General features: G+C 34.9%; 1 protein-coding gene across 6 annotated transcripts in view; it reads right to left on the bottom strand.

The window, feature by feature from the left end:
- The window catches only part of LOC143235232 (glutathione S-transferase C-terminal domain-containing protein), a 66882-nt gene that overhangs the window by 48735 nt on the left and 3788 nt on the right, over positions 1-14359 (bottom strand). For all 6 annotated transcript variants that reach the window (XM_076473189.1, XM_076473190.1, XM_076473191.1 and 3 more), the window contains one exon: positions 5258-5503. In XM_076473189.1, coding sequence (XP_076329304.1) covers positions 5258-5497 — 240 coding nt within the window. In that variant the 5' untranslated portion in view covers positions 5498-5503. The remainder of the gene's footprint in view (positions 1-5257; positions 5504-14359) is intronic.

Here is a 14359-nt window from a genome sequence, read left to right on the forward strand (position 1 = left end):
AGAAATACGTTTTCTGGCAAGGAGAACGTTAACTTCTGAAATGATACATCACCTCTTTTCCCAGAAAAGCTAAAGTCCGATGCTGAAAATGGTTTCCTGTGGGAAACTGTATCTTTTCTGGACCAAAACATACTTTTCACTTGGAAGGCAAGGCTAAAGTCCCAGTGTTGCAGAGATGATTGCACAAGTGGTTGGTGAGTCAAGAAGTGTAGTGTGGTTAAAACATGTTCAGACCATATGGTGTGTGTCTCACCTCATCTCAACTGGACAGAGGTTGAGTGGTAAACTCTTCCTGCTACATGAGAAGGCCCCACTAGTTATTTGACGGGTGACCAATTCTACACAGATAGTTGAACCACTACCCAAATTCTCACTGTATTGTGCTGTACTTAATCAGCAAGGTATTCTCAAAGGTGTACCACTTCAGTGATCAAAAACTGTTAAGTGGCAAGGTTTCACTCAAAAGGGAATAAAATTTGCAATTAGGAGAACCAGAATGCCTGCTACGAGAAAGTGTAATGGGGCACTCAAAAAGTGGGCAGCTACTTCCCTGATGCCAGCTTTATCCATAATAGTCCATGAAATGTATGGTCTGGATAGGACAAGTCAGTGATATTACAACCATGAGAATACTTATAGTGGTCTTATGAAATACCCCATCTCAACAGTGTACAGTGGTAGAGACGAGATGGTTGGGTTGAGAATTTTCCATTACTACTGATCAGATGCAGATTTTGGGAAATAAGTCTACCTTGAGAGATAATACCAGCCTTCTGGTGAGATTTCATAAAAGGAGTAATGAAAATTAAAATGTACTTATACTTCTCAAATATGGTATGTACATTTACTAAAGATCAATGACTAGAAGGAGTCAAAATCGGAGACAAACATGTAGAATCATTCATCTGCCAGCCCAAAATTCTCATCTAAGGATTAATTAAAATGAGACAAAATAGAGTGGCACAGTTCAAAAATATCATGTGACAAAATGTGAAGGAACAATCACTTTCTTAAGTAGGTGAAGTCTTAAGGAAAAAAAGACTCAGTCTTGATAGAGGAGTAAATAAGTACAATGACAGAAAATGCAGGAAGCATTGACAGCATTTGTATCCTAATCATGACAGCAACAGCCAGGAAAGAAAAGAAAACATATCTTTGGAGAAAGAAAGTACAATGAACGTGAAGTCAATGGTTCAAACAGAGCACATACAAGATTGTGCAAAATCATATGAAAGTAACAGTAACAGTCAAGCATTGGAGTAGGATGATAGTTCAGTGGAAAAGGAAAAACTGGAACAAAAGTGGAAAGAACAGAAGATAAACTTGACATTAACAGGAAAGGCAAAATGTCATTGACAGCACTACCCAAGAACCAGATATTGTTGAAACTGACAATTCATTAGTCAAAAAACCATTTAGAAAAGGCCAAAAGGTGGGCCACAGTATGATGGCTTGGAGGGAGGGACAGACTGATGAATAAATGTTAAACTGTCACTTCCACTGATAAACAGGTAATATAAGAGGAATACAGGAATGAGATATGAAAGAGAATACATGTATGCATTCGACTGAAAAACTCCTACATGCAAAGATAACGGGTGAAAGAAATATTTGGATGTAGTAAGAAAAAGATTGAACGGGAAGTGAAAGAAGAAACATGGATGCTAACTGATGAAGCAGAGAAAATTGGTTGCAAGACAAACCCAATGAGAATAAGCCCAAAATTGTATATCCTATACAAGAGAATGGGATATAAAAGAATCTATGTGATCAAAGAGTTCAACCCTGCATGCAATGAAGTAGAAAAAATCCCATATGTAAAGATGATGGGTGACAAAAGATAAGTGGATGTAGCAAAAAAACGTGCAAATGGGGCAGAGGAATACGGGAGCATGGATGTTAGCTGATGAAGCAGAAAAAATCAGGTGTAAAACAAACCCAATGGGAATAAGCTCAAAATGGTAGGTCCTACGTATGAAAGGAAAGAGTCCTTGAATGAATAATCCTTGATGGTGGATACAAGAAACAACTGTGGAATTGTTAGAGTGATAAGGAGAAGAAAGATGAAATGGGAAAATGCCTGATGGCTTGTGAGAACTTCAAGGATGTGGGTGTACAGTGAATGGTTTTTCAGAGTCCACACACTCAAAATCATGTAGTCACAGTCAAGCTATCAAACTATATTCTCAAGAGAAGGGAGGTGCATTCTTAATGACAAAGAATCCCAAAAAGAGATTGTAGTAGTACCAATATTGTCATAGGAAGAGGAACATAAGTATGTAGCCTAAATGAATGAGTAGTTCAAGAGAAGCCAAAGTTTGAAAAGTAAAAGAACTTCATGTGTAGAGCATAAAAGAGAAGCACAAACCTTGATAACAAAGCATTCCACTGCTCATAAGTGAAGTGTTGAATGCTGAATCAGACTGAGATGGGAAGAGAAGAACATGCTCAGATGTACCAAATTTAGGATATGTACGAGAATACTTGGAAGCTTTAACAAGCTAGACCAGCTAAGTCCTCTTACAGAGGAATGTAGATGTGAGAAAGTCTTCTTCAGAAGGAGTGAAGAATGAAGAGAAGTCAATCATTCATGTAATAATGGAATCTCAGCCACAATCCGTGTGTAGGATCAGTAAATGACCCTTGACCCAATTCTCTCATTAGAGGTTTAGTCTAATCAACCAAGTTCATGACCTCAAATTATCCAGTGTTTTCATACTATAGCTTTTAATGTCTTGTGAATCTTCATGAAATTAAGTAAGCTTTCAGAAAACAAGTCAGATTATTAATGAAATAGTTTTTACTAAACATGTTTTGTAGACACTTGAAATCAAAATGTTGAATGTTTGATTGCAAAGCAATTTCCACATTATGATTATAAATAATTTTCTCCAACAGATAATGTTTAAATTTCATTGGAAGTCTCTAAAATAAATATTTTTTTCAGTAAAACTTTATATTTTGTTATTTTTCTCTACCCTAACTTTATACCTATTTATTCAAGTTGACGGACCTCATATTCCCATTTTTCTTTCTATAGCAACTCAAAGTTTAACATGGACCTAAAACTGTTTTTCCCAAATAGCTTATCAGCTCTTAAAAATGTATCTGTTTACACTGAAAATTTATTGTCATTTGAATATTATGTAATAATCTTACCACACAAGTTATAAGTCACTCAGTAAACATTACCACATTGAATTACATAAGCTGACTTTGAGCATATCTCATGAAGAATAATTTTTCATTATCTTATCTAATCTAACAAGTTTCCAATGTTTAAGCTTTATTTACTTTGACAATAATAAATACAGGATGTACAAGAAAAACTAAAAAAAGTAGTACTTATCTTGGTTCTCCTATATTTTTGTTGTCAACTATCAATGAAATTTAAGCCTACATTGTTATACTAATGGCACTTCTAAATAATTATATAATTAAATAATGCACCTATGAACACATAATAATAATGCATACAAAGCAAACCATGTCCTATAACTATTATAATATTTTTGCCTTTCTAATTCTAAGTGCTTTTAAAAATTCAGCTAAAACTGTTGTTGTGATTCCTGTGAAAAAAAATTAAACTGAACAACAAAGTAGACAATGCCCTCCACAGAAAGCAATGAAATATCAAATGTAATTTGATAGATTAACTCTTAGGACTTCTACTGGTTATAAATAATATAGTATAAAATGTCATATATTTGTGAAAGGGTATGTGACAGCTGGACACAGCTAGCAGATCTGATTTTCTAGTTTATGTCTTCATAAACAAATAAAATTGAAGGCTATAAAAATTATGGTTAGCCTGAGTGATATCTATATTATAATAATATGCATTAAATTCTGTACTTCTCAGAAGAGTTGTATAAAAATTACAGAAGAGGAAAGACCTAGAAAGCAAATATTTACAATTTTCTTCCTAGGAGAAATTGAATTTTTATATATTTCCTAATAAAATTAAAAACTTAAATCTATATAATGTAAAAATTTGACTTTTTAACTTTTATTTCAAGTTTATTTGCACACATTATAAAGCAATTTAATCACGCTTTCAATATAACTAGAAAGTCATGACACAAACACTTTTGTCTTGCCTGTGGCAAGAAGGTTAAGGAGATAAGGATCATATGCAATACTGAAAGGAAGAACACAACACTGAAAACCCAACCCCAATGAACAAAACAAAGGAAATGTCTAGAGGACAGGGCATCTGGAATGTGTAAAACACAGGAGCAGATATGACAGGGTCATTACCGATGAGATGAGAGAATAATCCTGACATCGGGAAGTGGAAGGACAGGAAGCAAAGGAAGGCCAGAGAGATGTGAAGGGAAGACAGATTCAGCAGCCTAAGAAAGTAAAGTGAGATTAAGAAGTACAAGAAACAATAGTTGAGAATGAGACTGACACTAAGCTGCCCTAGATAGGGTCTCCAGTGGGTTACCAACACTTCTGAAGAGATTTGAGTAAAGAAAAAAGGAATGGGGTGTGACAAAAAACATCAACAAAGAGAAACAGAAAGGATACTAATTATAAACCAATTAATAATATTCATGTTTCAACTATTATGTCTTGTTAGAATAATAAATTAGTTAAATGTATTTGATTAGTAAACTCAATGAGCAATCAATTAGCAAATTTCACTAAGGTCTAAGTTACTTTTTAAAATAGCCATAACTTTCTTAGGTTAGAATGCTAAGATAGTACAAGTAGAGAATCTGAGAATGAGGGGTATGTTAATTGAATCATGTATTTTAATGACATACTAATACAAATATTCTTCTATACAAAATACTCTTAATTACATGTGCACAAGCAATTAGTAATAAATAATGTATAGAAGTATTAATAGAATGCATAAAGAATTATGACTTTAACGTCTAGTTTCTCAAGTTTACACTTTTTGTATCAGTGCAAAAACAAGAAATTACAGTAGACACAGATGCATTATGTCTGAATAAAAATATTTTCATACAAATGTAACAAAACAATCATAACTATCGTGCATTATATCATTTTAATAGCTCACATGGATCTTTAACATTTATATGTATACAAATATTTTGTATATGCATATTATTAGAACACTGTCTTTATAAAAAGAACAAGAAACATACTCAAGTGTCAAAAATATGGAGGGAACAATATCATTCTTAAACAAAAGATAATGAAAGAATTTATTGCAGAATTCTGATATAATTACATTTAGCAATTATACAATCTTATAACTTAGTTTATATGTGCAACTTGCCTCTTGTGGTATGTCAGAGGAATTAGTTCTTTTCACAGTCCAGGCTGACAGGGCATTCAGTGGTAAAAGAAATTGTGGACAGGAGTACGATTTTTCTAAAAGCCACAGATCTAATGTAGACAATTCACAATAATGTAAAATAAATGAAACTATTACACTTTCCACTGAAGTTTCCACAGTATTTGACACAGAAGTTAAAGATGAAACTTGCAGAAACAATACGTCTTTTCCTGAATCCATTATTTTCTAAAAAACAAAACAAATTTCAGTGTTAACAGTATACACGTACCAAAAACTAGAAAAGTTCATTAGAGATAAGTGCATGTATAAGTAGATTTAACTATTAGATACTAAGAAGCAATCTTTCTCTTTCACAGTATGTTTATACTTCTCAGAACTTGTACAGTATGTCTCCTGTGACATAGCATATGTTGTTTGAATTCTTTTAAAATGCAGTTGGATACATATACACAGATATGATGTTTCACATTTTAACTTGTATATTTTCCTTTCCTACTATGGGTGACAGGTGGCCTTGATGAGATGGATCAACATTTTTTACATTGTAGTTTTATTACAGTATTATGGATTTTATGTGATATGGGAATGATAGACTTCTGATGAAAAATGAAAGAGGGTTACATGTTTCACTTTCAGGTGATAACATCAATGATTTTATTTCTTGATATACATCTATATTCTGAGCTTTCACAACTGAGTTATCAAGGTTTGAAGTTAAGGTATATCTGAAAGCATTTTGCCACATAAAATTTACAGCTATGGAGTTTATTTTATTGAGAAGAGGTAAAATTAGATGATCATGTTAAAATTTTATATCCTGCTTCCTGCTCCCAGCCATGCTTAAAATTAACATAAGCTTGGCATGGCCAGGTGGTTAGGGCACTTGACTCACAACCTGCAGGTCATAAGTTTGATCCTCTATCCTACCAGACATAGTCACCCTTTCAACTGTAGGGTAATTATAATGCAATGGTTAATCCCACTATCCACTGATAAAAGAGTAGCCCAAGAGTTGGAGGTAGGTGATGATGACTAGCTACCTTCCCTTCAGTCTTTCACTGCTGAAGCATGGATGACTAATGCAGATATCTCTCATGTAGCTTTGTGGACAAATCAAAATAAGGAAACAAAAATAAATACACATTAATACCTTAGCTAGATATTATTTGATCAGGATTTTTATAATGGAAGAAATATAGTGGATGTAGCTGGATTACGTAATAATTCTTGTAAACTATATATTAAGAAAAAATAGTAAATGAAATATTGAGAAAAGCATAGCCTTCTATGGTTTTTTTTTTCTGTAATACACACTATTACCTTAAGTATATAACATTTTGTTTTAAACAACTAAAATACATATTCAGCCTTAGTCCTACAGAGAGTATACTGCACTTTCAGGTAAGTGTATAAAATAACCAGATAAACATGTTATAAAATGAAAGTTAACAACTTCTTTACTTGAAAATGTATTTCCAATAGATATTCACCTCTACACACAGTTTAACTATTTTCCTTAGAGAGTTACATACCACTAGTTGTGTCAAAACTACCACCTAATCAATCATGTGATTTCACATGTATTTGTAATACTGCATGATGCAGCAAATGACTTCCACAAAGAGAAGGGTGACACCTCCACATAAACTAGCTCCCTATATGTACTTGCACTTCTGAATCTTCATTCTTTGAGAAGACCAGTAAGAAAAGGTGTATAGCAAGTGGGTAAAATGGATGGGAATGTGTGAGGAGGTTGGTATATATCAAAATTTCATTTTAATGTACAGTGTAGTCACCTTCTCCTATAGTTTAGTTAGAATCCCATGTTCATCATACAGTGGAGAGACAAGTGCAAAACTTACCTTGAAGATCTCCCTTTAGAAATGATCCAAAGAATGCCCGTGGAATGTGATACCCAATGACAGGGGTTCCAATGGGGCATATCTTGTCTTATCAAGGATATACTTTCTGCCCATACGGGAAAAAAGAGGAACACATTAAGTCAGATATATAAAAGTTGAACAGAAAAAATCAGTAGAGGGTCATCCAAATAGTCAATCAACATGTTGAATAGCCAATATATGCAAGAGGATGGGACTCATTCAGACTGTAACCTGTGTGATCACCACCAGACTCAAAGGGTTAAAAGCAGCTGTGTGAGAAAGGTGCTTATGATAATAATCGATGCTCATCTTCTCTACTGTCAGTCTTTATGGGAGGAGGGTACTGTATGAATTTATTTCAGTATGGACACTAATATACACCTCTTTTCAACCATCAGTCTCCACAGGCCCTTTACCAGCTATAGGAGGGAAGCATGTTTGTGATGTAGTAATGACCAGTAATTGAGTGTGCATCTTAACTCTACTGAAAAAACACTTAGCTGCAGAAGGATAACCTGTGAAATATAGATACAGATAATGAATGGATTGGTATAGTGTGTTGTATCAGTGGTCCATAATATGTAATATTTCACAGATATATCCATGTAGGGGTGACCAACATTTAACTCTTAGAGTCACCATAGCCCCACTTCTTATCATAATGGGAACCCATGTTCTAGCCCCAGCAATTATGTCCCAATCGGTCAGAATTCTCCACTGTCAACCACCCCAATGGCTAGAAATTGATAAGTACCAAGAATCTCCCATACTCTACTGAGAATCTTTCAATGAACAGGCTGGTAAGAAAAGCAGGCAGTGTACAGAATTACTGCCTTAAGTAAACAGGTGATGGCAGGACCGAAAACTAAAACCTGCAAGTAATAATAACAGACAAATACAGTGGAAAAATGAAAATAATATTATAGCAGTGAAGAGTCCAATCCAACTGAGAGATAATCATTTACAAAGAAAGAAAGTGTGACAGTGCAAACTAAGAGAGAGAAGGAGATAATGATGAGAGAAGGAAGGATCTAAGATACAAACTTATAAAGGTCAAGGCAGCCAGAGAGGTACAAGTAAAAATACCCAAATTAGATAGAAGTTTGTAAAGCTGAAGCCAAGAAGGATGAAACAAATAAGAGTAGATATACAGAAAGTCATAAGACTAGGCATGGTTGAGAAACATTACAGCCAGTGCCAAAGATAAAGAATGTATGAGGAAACCCAAATTAGAGTTGTAAAGTGTCCAAAGGGGACATATCTGGGGATGAAGAGGTTATTTTACTGATAAAATCAGACTTGGTCAAGAGAAGCAACTCAGAACAAAAGAGGAAAATGGATATAGAAGTATACAATTAAAACCCGAAAACAAAATGCTTTTGAACAGAAGTCAGAAAAATGATGGGAACAATAAAAAGCCACAAAAAAGACTGAGTGTAACATGACCAAGTGACCACCAGTAGGAGCAGGAATGAGAACATTCCCAGCAGGAAGAAAAGGTTGAGTGTGTTGATAATAACTGGAGACTAGTTCAATATACAAACAACAGTAAACCTTCCACCACAAAAAAAAAAGTACCACCACCATTTGAAACACAAAACTGAAGAAGGTTGAGAGGTGGTAAGGAAGTATGTCCTGCATGATCCAGTCACCTAGAAGAAAGGTTTAGAAGAGAAGTCAAAAAACCTCAAGAAAGAAAACCCAGGGTCTGTAAAGATCACTGTAGAAGACAGTTGAGGGAACACCCTAAATGAAGGAAAGGGTTCTAGAGAAGTCAGAATACCCAAAAGGGGGGAAACTTCCATACAGGAAGAGAATAAAAAGTGTAAAATCCAATGGAAGCCAGATAAGCCATAGTTTACAGACAAAGAAGAAAATGTCCAAAAGTACTCAACAATAAGTGAATGAAAGAAAAAGACACAGATCCCAAAATATGTCCCACTCTCCAACTGAATAGTTACTGTAATAGCAGGGAGAGTAGAGAAAAGGTATCATCCTAAAATGTGTTAACAAGTATAAACAATCAAAGAAAATTAATGTCAGCCATGGGTTACAAATATGACAAGCAAAGACCACAACAATATCAATGACGACAAGAGAGGCCAATGTTGATGCAAAGAGATAAGCAAGAAATGGGAACATTTAAAAACAGATGGATGAGCCAGAGAAAACATAGAGGTTAGCCAAAGAGTGATATGAAGGAAGATCCCCAACACACTGACTAGACACCAGGAGAAAAAGGCCATAGATGGGATTGGAAGGTTGGTACTTTGGTACTGGTGGTAGAATATATGCCAGTTGTGAACTTAATCCAAAATTCCTCTTGGTTTTGATGTCTTACCAACTGAGAATGTGTGCAAGCCCACTGGAAAGTGATGCAGATTGAGAGTGTGGGATATCTATGGAAAGTATCCAAGGCCTGTTTCTGAGCCTTCTGTGCCATGTGGCAGACAGGATTCCATCATAGACGAGCATATAGTGGAAAATGTGTCGAGGTTTTAGGAATACATTGAGTAGCTGCTTGTATAATACAGTTAGTTACTGCTGCCACACAGTCATCTATTACTGGCTGACAGACAATGGCAAGATCAAGTTCTGCGAGAGCAGTGAAAGAGGGCCAGTTTGCCTGACCCAGCTTTCACCGGGGGCACACGGGTTGGATGACATCAACCATGGCCAGTCTCTCTCAAAATTATAGGAAAATGATCACTGCTTCGTGGATTACTGTCAACCCTCCATGAAAAATGGGAGAATAATGAAAGGGAGCAAACTGAGAGATCAATAGCAGTAAAGGACTGACTAGGTGCATGATAATAAGTAGAAGAACCAGTATTGAAAAGAAAAAGGTTGGGATCAGAGAGCATAAGCTCTACTGGGCAATGTCTTCCATTAATATCAGAACTTCCCCAGAGGAAATGATGTCCATTAAAGTCCCCCAGGATTAAAAAAGGGAGATGGCAACTGTTCAATTAGAGCATCAAGTTCTGATTGTTCATTTGTCTCTCCAGGTGACAGGTGGGGAGAACAAACAGTGATGGTATGACCCAAGGAAACACAGATGGCTACGGCCTCCAAGAGTGTGTCGAGTGACAAAGACAGGATGGGAACATGCTGATCAACCAACAGCGTCACCCCTCCATGCATTCACCCATCACACAGCCTGTCATTTCTGTAAAAAGAAAACTGCCAAAAAGTAACTCTATCAGCAGGTTTCAGAAATGCTTCCTGTAAGGAAAGACATACAGAATGGCAGGAAGCAATCAGTGTTTTGATGTCATCCAGATTAAAATGTAAACCTCAACAATTCCATTGTATCAAGGTGGCCATTTTTAATTATGTGTAGACAAATTGGGTGGAGAACCCTTCTGTTTATGACCATATCTTTTTTCTTTATTCTTTATTCAAGGGAGGTCTATGGACCTCCATGGATCCTGCCCTGGGTTGCTTGGGCAGATCTTTACTGTTGGAAGGGGATTTCAGTGACTGAGGACATCAATGAATGATTGTTTTGCATCTTGGGGTGGGAGAAGAAGATGTATCCAAGAAAATGCCTATACCCGGATCCAAAGGATGTGGATCTTGGGGTTTGTTGGAATGTATGTAAGGAACAGAGATGGATGTTGAAGTTGATTCATCAACTTTTTTTAACCATGAAGATCAAAAGACTTTTCATTTGGTTTGAAAATGATTCTTTTGGAGATCTGTCTGCACTCCCACTGTATTTGGAGGATCCATAACAAAAAAGGAAATTTCGGTGCCCACTGACACACTACAATGTCAAACAATGACACTGCAGCAACTCCAGGGTTTTGTGAGCACTATACCCAAACACCAGCATCAGATACAATGTCCACAACAATGTTGAGAACTTCCAACACTGGTATTTGGTTGACTCTAGCCCAAGTGGACCAGTCAACTGACCCAAGAGGGACCACCCCAAAGCTGCCCGTCTACAGGAATTCAAAGCCAAAGTGGTGTGTTAGGGTTGGAGCCCTCAACCACCAGGATCCTCTCCTCCCCTTCATGGGTTGCACGGAAAACACGTGGGTAAAAGTTAGGTAAAGAGGAGGTGAACTAAAATAACAGAACCTTCCCTGGGAGGTCCCCTCACCACATACAGGAATCCACACCGAAGAGGGATTGGAAAGAAACAAAAGGGAAATGGAACCAAAGATGAACAAGAAAACAGTCTACAGTGAAGAAATAGAAAACCGTCAGTAGAAAGTAAGAAGAACATTATGAGGTGAAAACAGTACACACAGAAACATGTATGTGATAATCACCAATAAGAAGAGTGATAAAGGAGACTACTTATGGAGGTAAAATGACGAAAAGAGGATAGCCTGGAAGCTAGAATGAAAAGGAGAGAAAGTGACTGATCTAGACAATGAACAGAGGTTAAGGGCAAGGTTCAGAAAGAGGAAAAAATCTGGGAAGAGAATGAGGACAGAAAATGTATTACCAGACCAGGTCATCAGAAAATAAGAACACCACAAAAATATCTGGACAAAGAAAGGAACCAGATAAATAATACATATACAGGAAGAAGAAAAGGATATAGTATGGAAGAATATAACACAAGTCCTAACAGCTTGGGAATAAAGTACAGTTGGATATAGTAGAAGAAGTGGAAGATGCCAAACAGGGACAGGAAGGAGCATTCACAGAAGCTATCAGAAGCATGAAAAAGGGCCACAGGTAGAAGGTAAAGATACGATAGGAAATACAGAAGGAAAAAAAAATAAAAAAGAGAAAGAAAATGTGAAAATAGGGAAGTTAAAGGAAAAATAAAGTTAAATATCCTGGTGCTTAAAATGATCAGAAGGAAACCAATGACAATGAATCAGAAAAAGAAAGAGATGAGAGTTGACAAAACTTTGACTGAAGTTGACATGAACATGTGGGGGAGATGAGGTATTGTTGTGAGAAAAGAGTTATAAAAGAAAGAAAATGGTATAAATCCTAATTATAAGTAAAGAGAAAAATTATAAACTCAAGAACTGTCAGTTATAAAGTGAGAAAAATTATAAGAAATGCAAGCAAAGAGAAGATAATGAAGATACATGAGAATGAAATTCAGGAACTGCAAATGATGTTCATGATTGTTATCATGGTAACAATTTAGAATGTACTAAAATACAGTTAGAAATGAAATGTTTGCAAGCAAAAGCTAAAAATAAATACTAAAAATCTTAGAATGAGCATTTGGGAATAAGAGCTTGAGAAAGAAGTTCAAAGCTGGAGTTAGAAGATTCGGACAAGCATAGAGAATTGACGATGATGACAAGTGTAAAGCACAGTAATTTTGGGGATAGGGCTGGGATGTATGAAAGAAGTATCAATTTTGGGCTTTTGAAAAAATATCAAGAGCATAGGAATGGCAGTTACAATATATGGTGGGAAAATTACATCCTGTATTAGCTGGAAAGTCATTAGCAGCATGCAATAAGATTTGGAGTGCAGTGGAATTAAAGTATGATGTACAAGTTCAAAGATTTATTGCAGGAAGTTCAGAGAGTTAGGAAAACACAACAAATAAGATATTTAAAGAGTATGGAACAAAAATGCATAAACTGTTAGTTAAATGGATTGAAGGATAAAAGTGTAGGGTAGATGCTGAAAAGACTGTGGATTTGATGATGCATGATCAAATTACCAATAGAGTTAGAAATACAGTTAAAAGAATGCTTTACACACCATTGATAAAAAGAATGCTTAACAATTGTGTAGGAGATTGTCAAATTAAAACCCATTTTGTAAGGTAAAGCATTTGCCATGGAAATGATCTGTAACCATTTAAATTTGGTGCACACAGTGAAGACTGAAAAGAGAAAACTGCAATGATGAAGTATCTTATCTATGAGAGTTTAACTGTACAGTTCATTACACAGAAGTAGAATGCAGATGCTCCTTTGCACTTCTTATTTGGAACAGCAATATTTGATATTGCTCTAATTAAAATTAATAGTTAATATATACAGAAACACAACTTAAGATTCATCCAGTTAGGGTAACACTAATGTTGTGTGTGAATATCTGGTTATGGGTGAAGAGTAAGAATGTGAACTTACTAGTTTGAACACTGAACAGTAAAAGTAGAACACAGGATGTTTCCTGATAACTTGTGTATTTATATATACTTATACACAAAAAGACTGAACTTTCCAAAATGCTGCAGTGATATACAAGATTTAGAATTTGATATTTTATATCAATACAAAAATTTGAAGCTATAATGTGATATATATATACATATATATACAATGGAATTATCAGAGTTCTGCAAAAGACTGAATGATGAAACAATTTACTGATGAATTTGAACATACACCTCTGATTACATTGAGATTAGACAGAAAAATAGCCAGAACTGAATACAATTAACACTCTTGAATATATTAGAGAAAGGGGGGAGATGTGACAGAATTAATACTTCAATATAACTAAACATTTATACTTGAACTAGATGATAAAAGCATTAATAAATGAATGGCAAACAAAATCAAAGTAAAATTCTATCTTACAAACTGTGTTTCTCTAATTTCACATTTCATAGCTTTAGAGAAACAGTTTGTAAGACAGAATTCTACTTTGATTTTGTTTGCAATTCATTTATTAATGCTTTTATCATCTAGTTCAAGTATAAATGTTTAGTTATATTAAAGTATTAACTCACTTTCTAGCTATAGCAGATTGAATTTGAGCATTTTGTATTACGATATTTACATAAGCTCCCCCTAATGGTAACATACAGATGTTAATGTTAGGAAAGATTATGTAAATTAGCTAATCATAATTGTAACCTTAATGGCCTGACAACTAAATAAAAACCTTGTTGTCTTGATCTTAAATTAGTTAGTTTACAAGACATAGTTAAACATATCATTGGTAGTAGTTACAACATATTATTATTGATCTAAAAGTGGTTAATTTATTTATTTATTTTTATTCTTTTGGTTCTTTTTTTCCAATTCCTTTATTTATTGAAATAATTACTTAACATGTTATTTATGTTGTATTGTAGTGTCATTCCTGACCAGGTACATATTTATTGTGTTATTGGTAAAATTATTTCCAATTATTTAAATTTTATTTTTCACTTCTGTGATTTACAGAGTTTATTAACATATTTTTTCAAAGAAGCTGGTAATAGCTGCATGTAGTATTAGTCCATAACAACTGTAATATCCTTTCAGTC

Source organism: Tachypleus tridentatus, chromosome 12 (assembly GCF_004210375.1).
Source record: "Tachypleus tridentatus isolate NWPU-2018 chromosome 12, ASM421037v1, whole genome shotgun sequence".
Classification (NCBI taxonomy): Eukaryota; Metazoa; Arthropoda; class Merostomata; order Xiphosura; family Limulidae; genus Tachypleus; species Tachypleus tridentatus.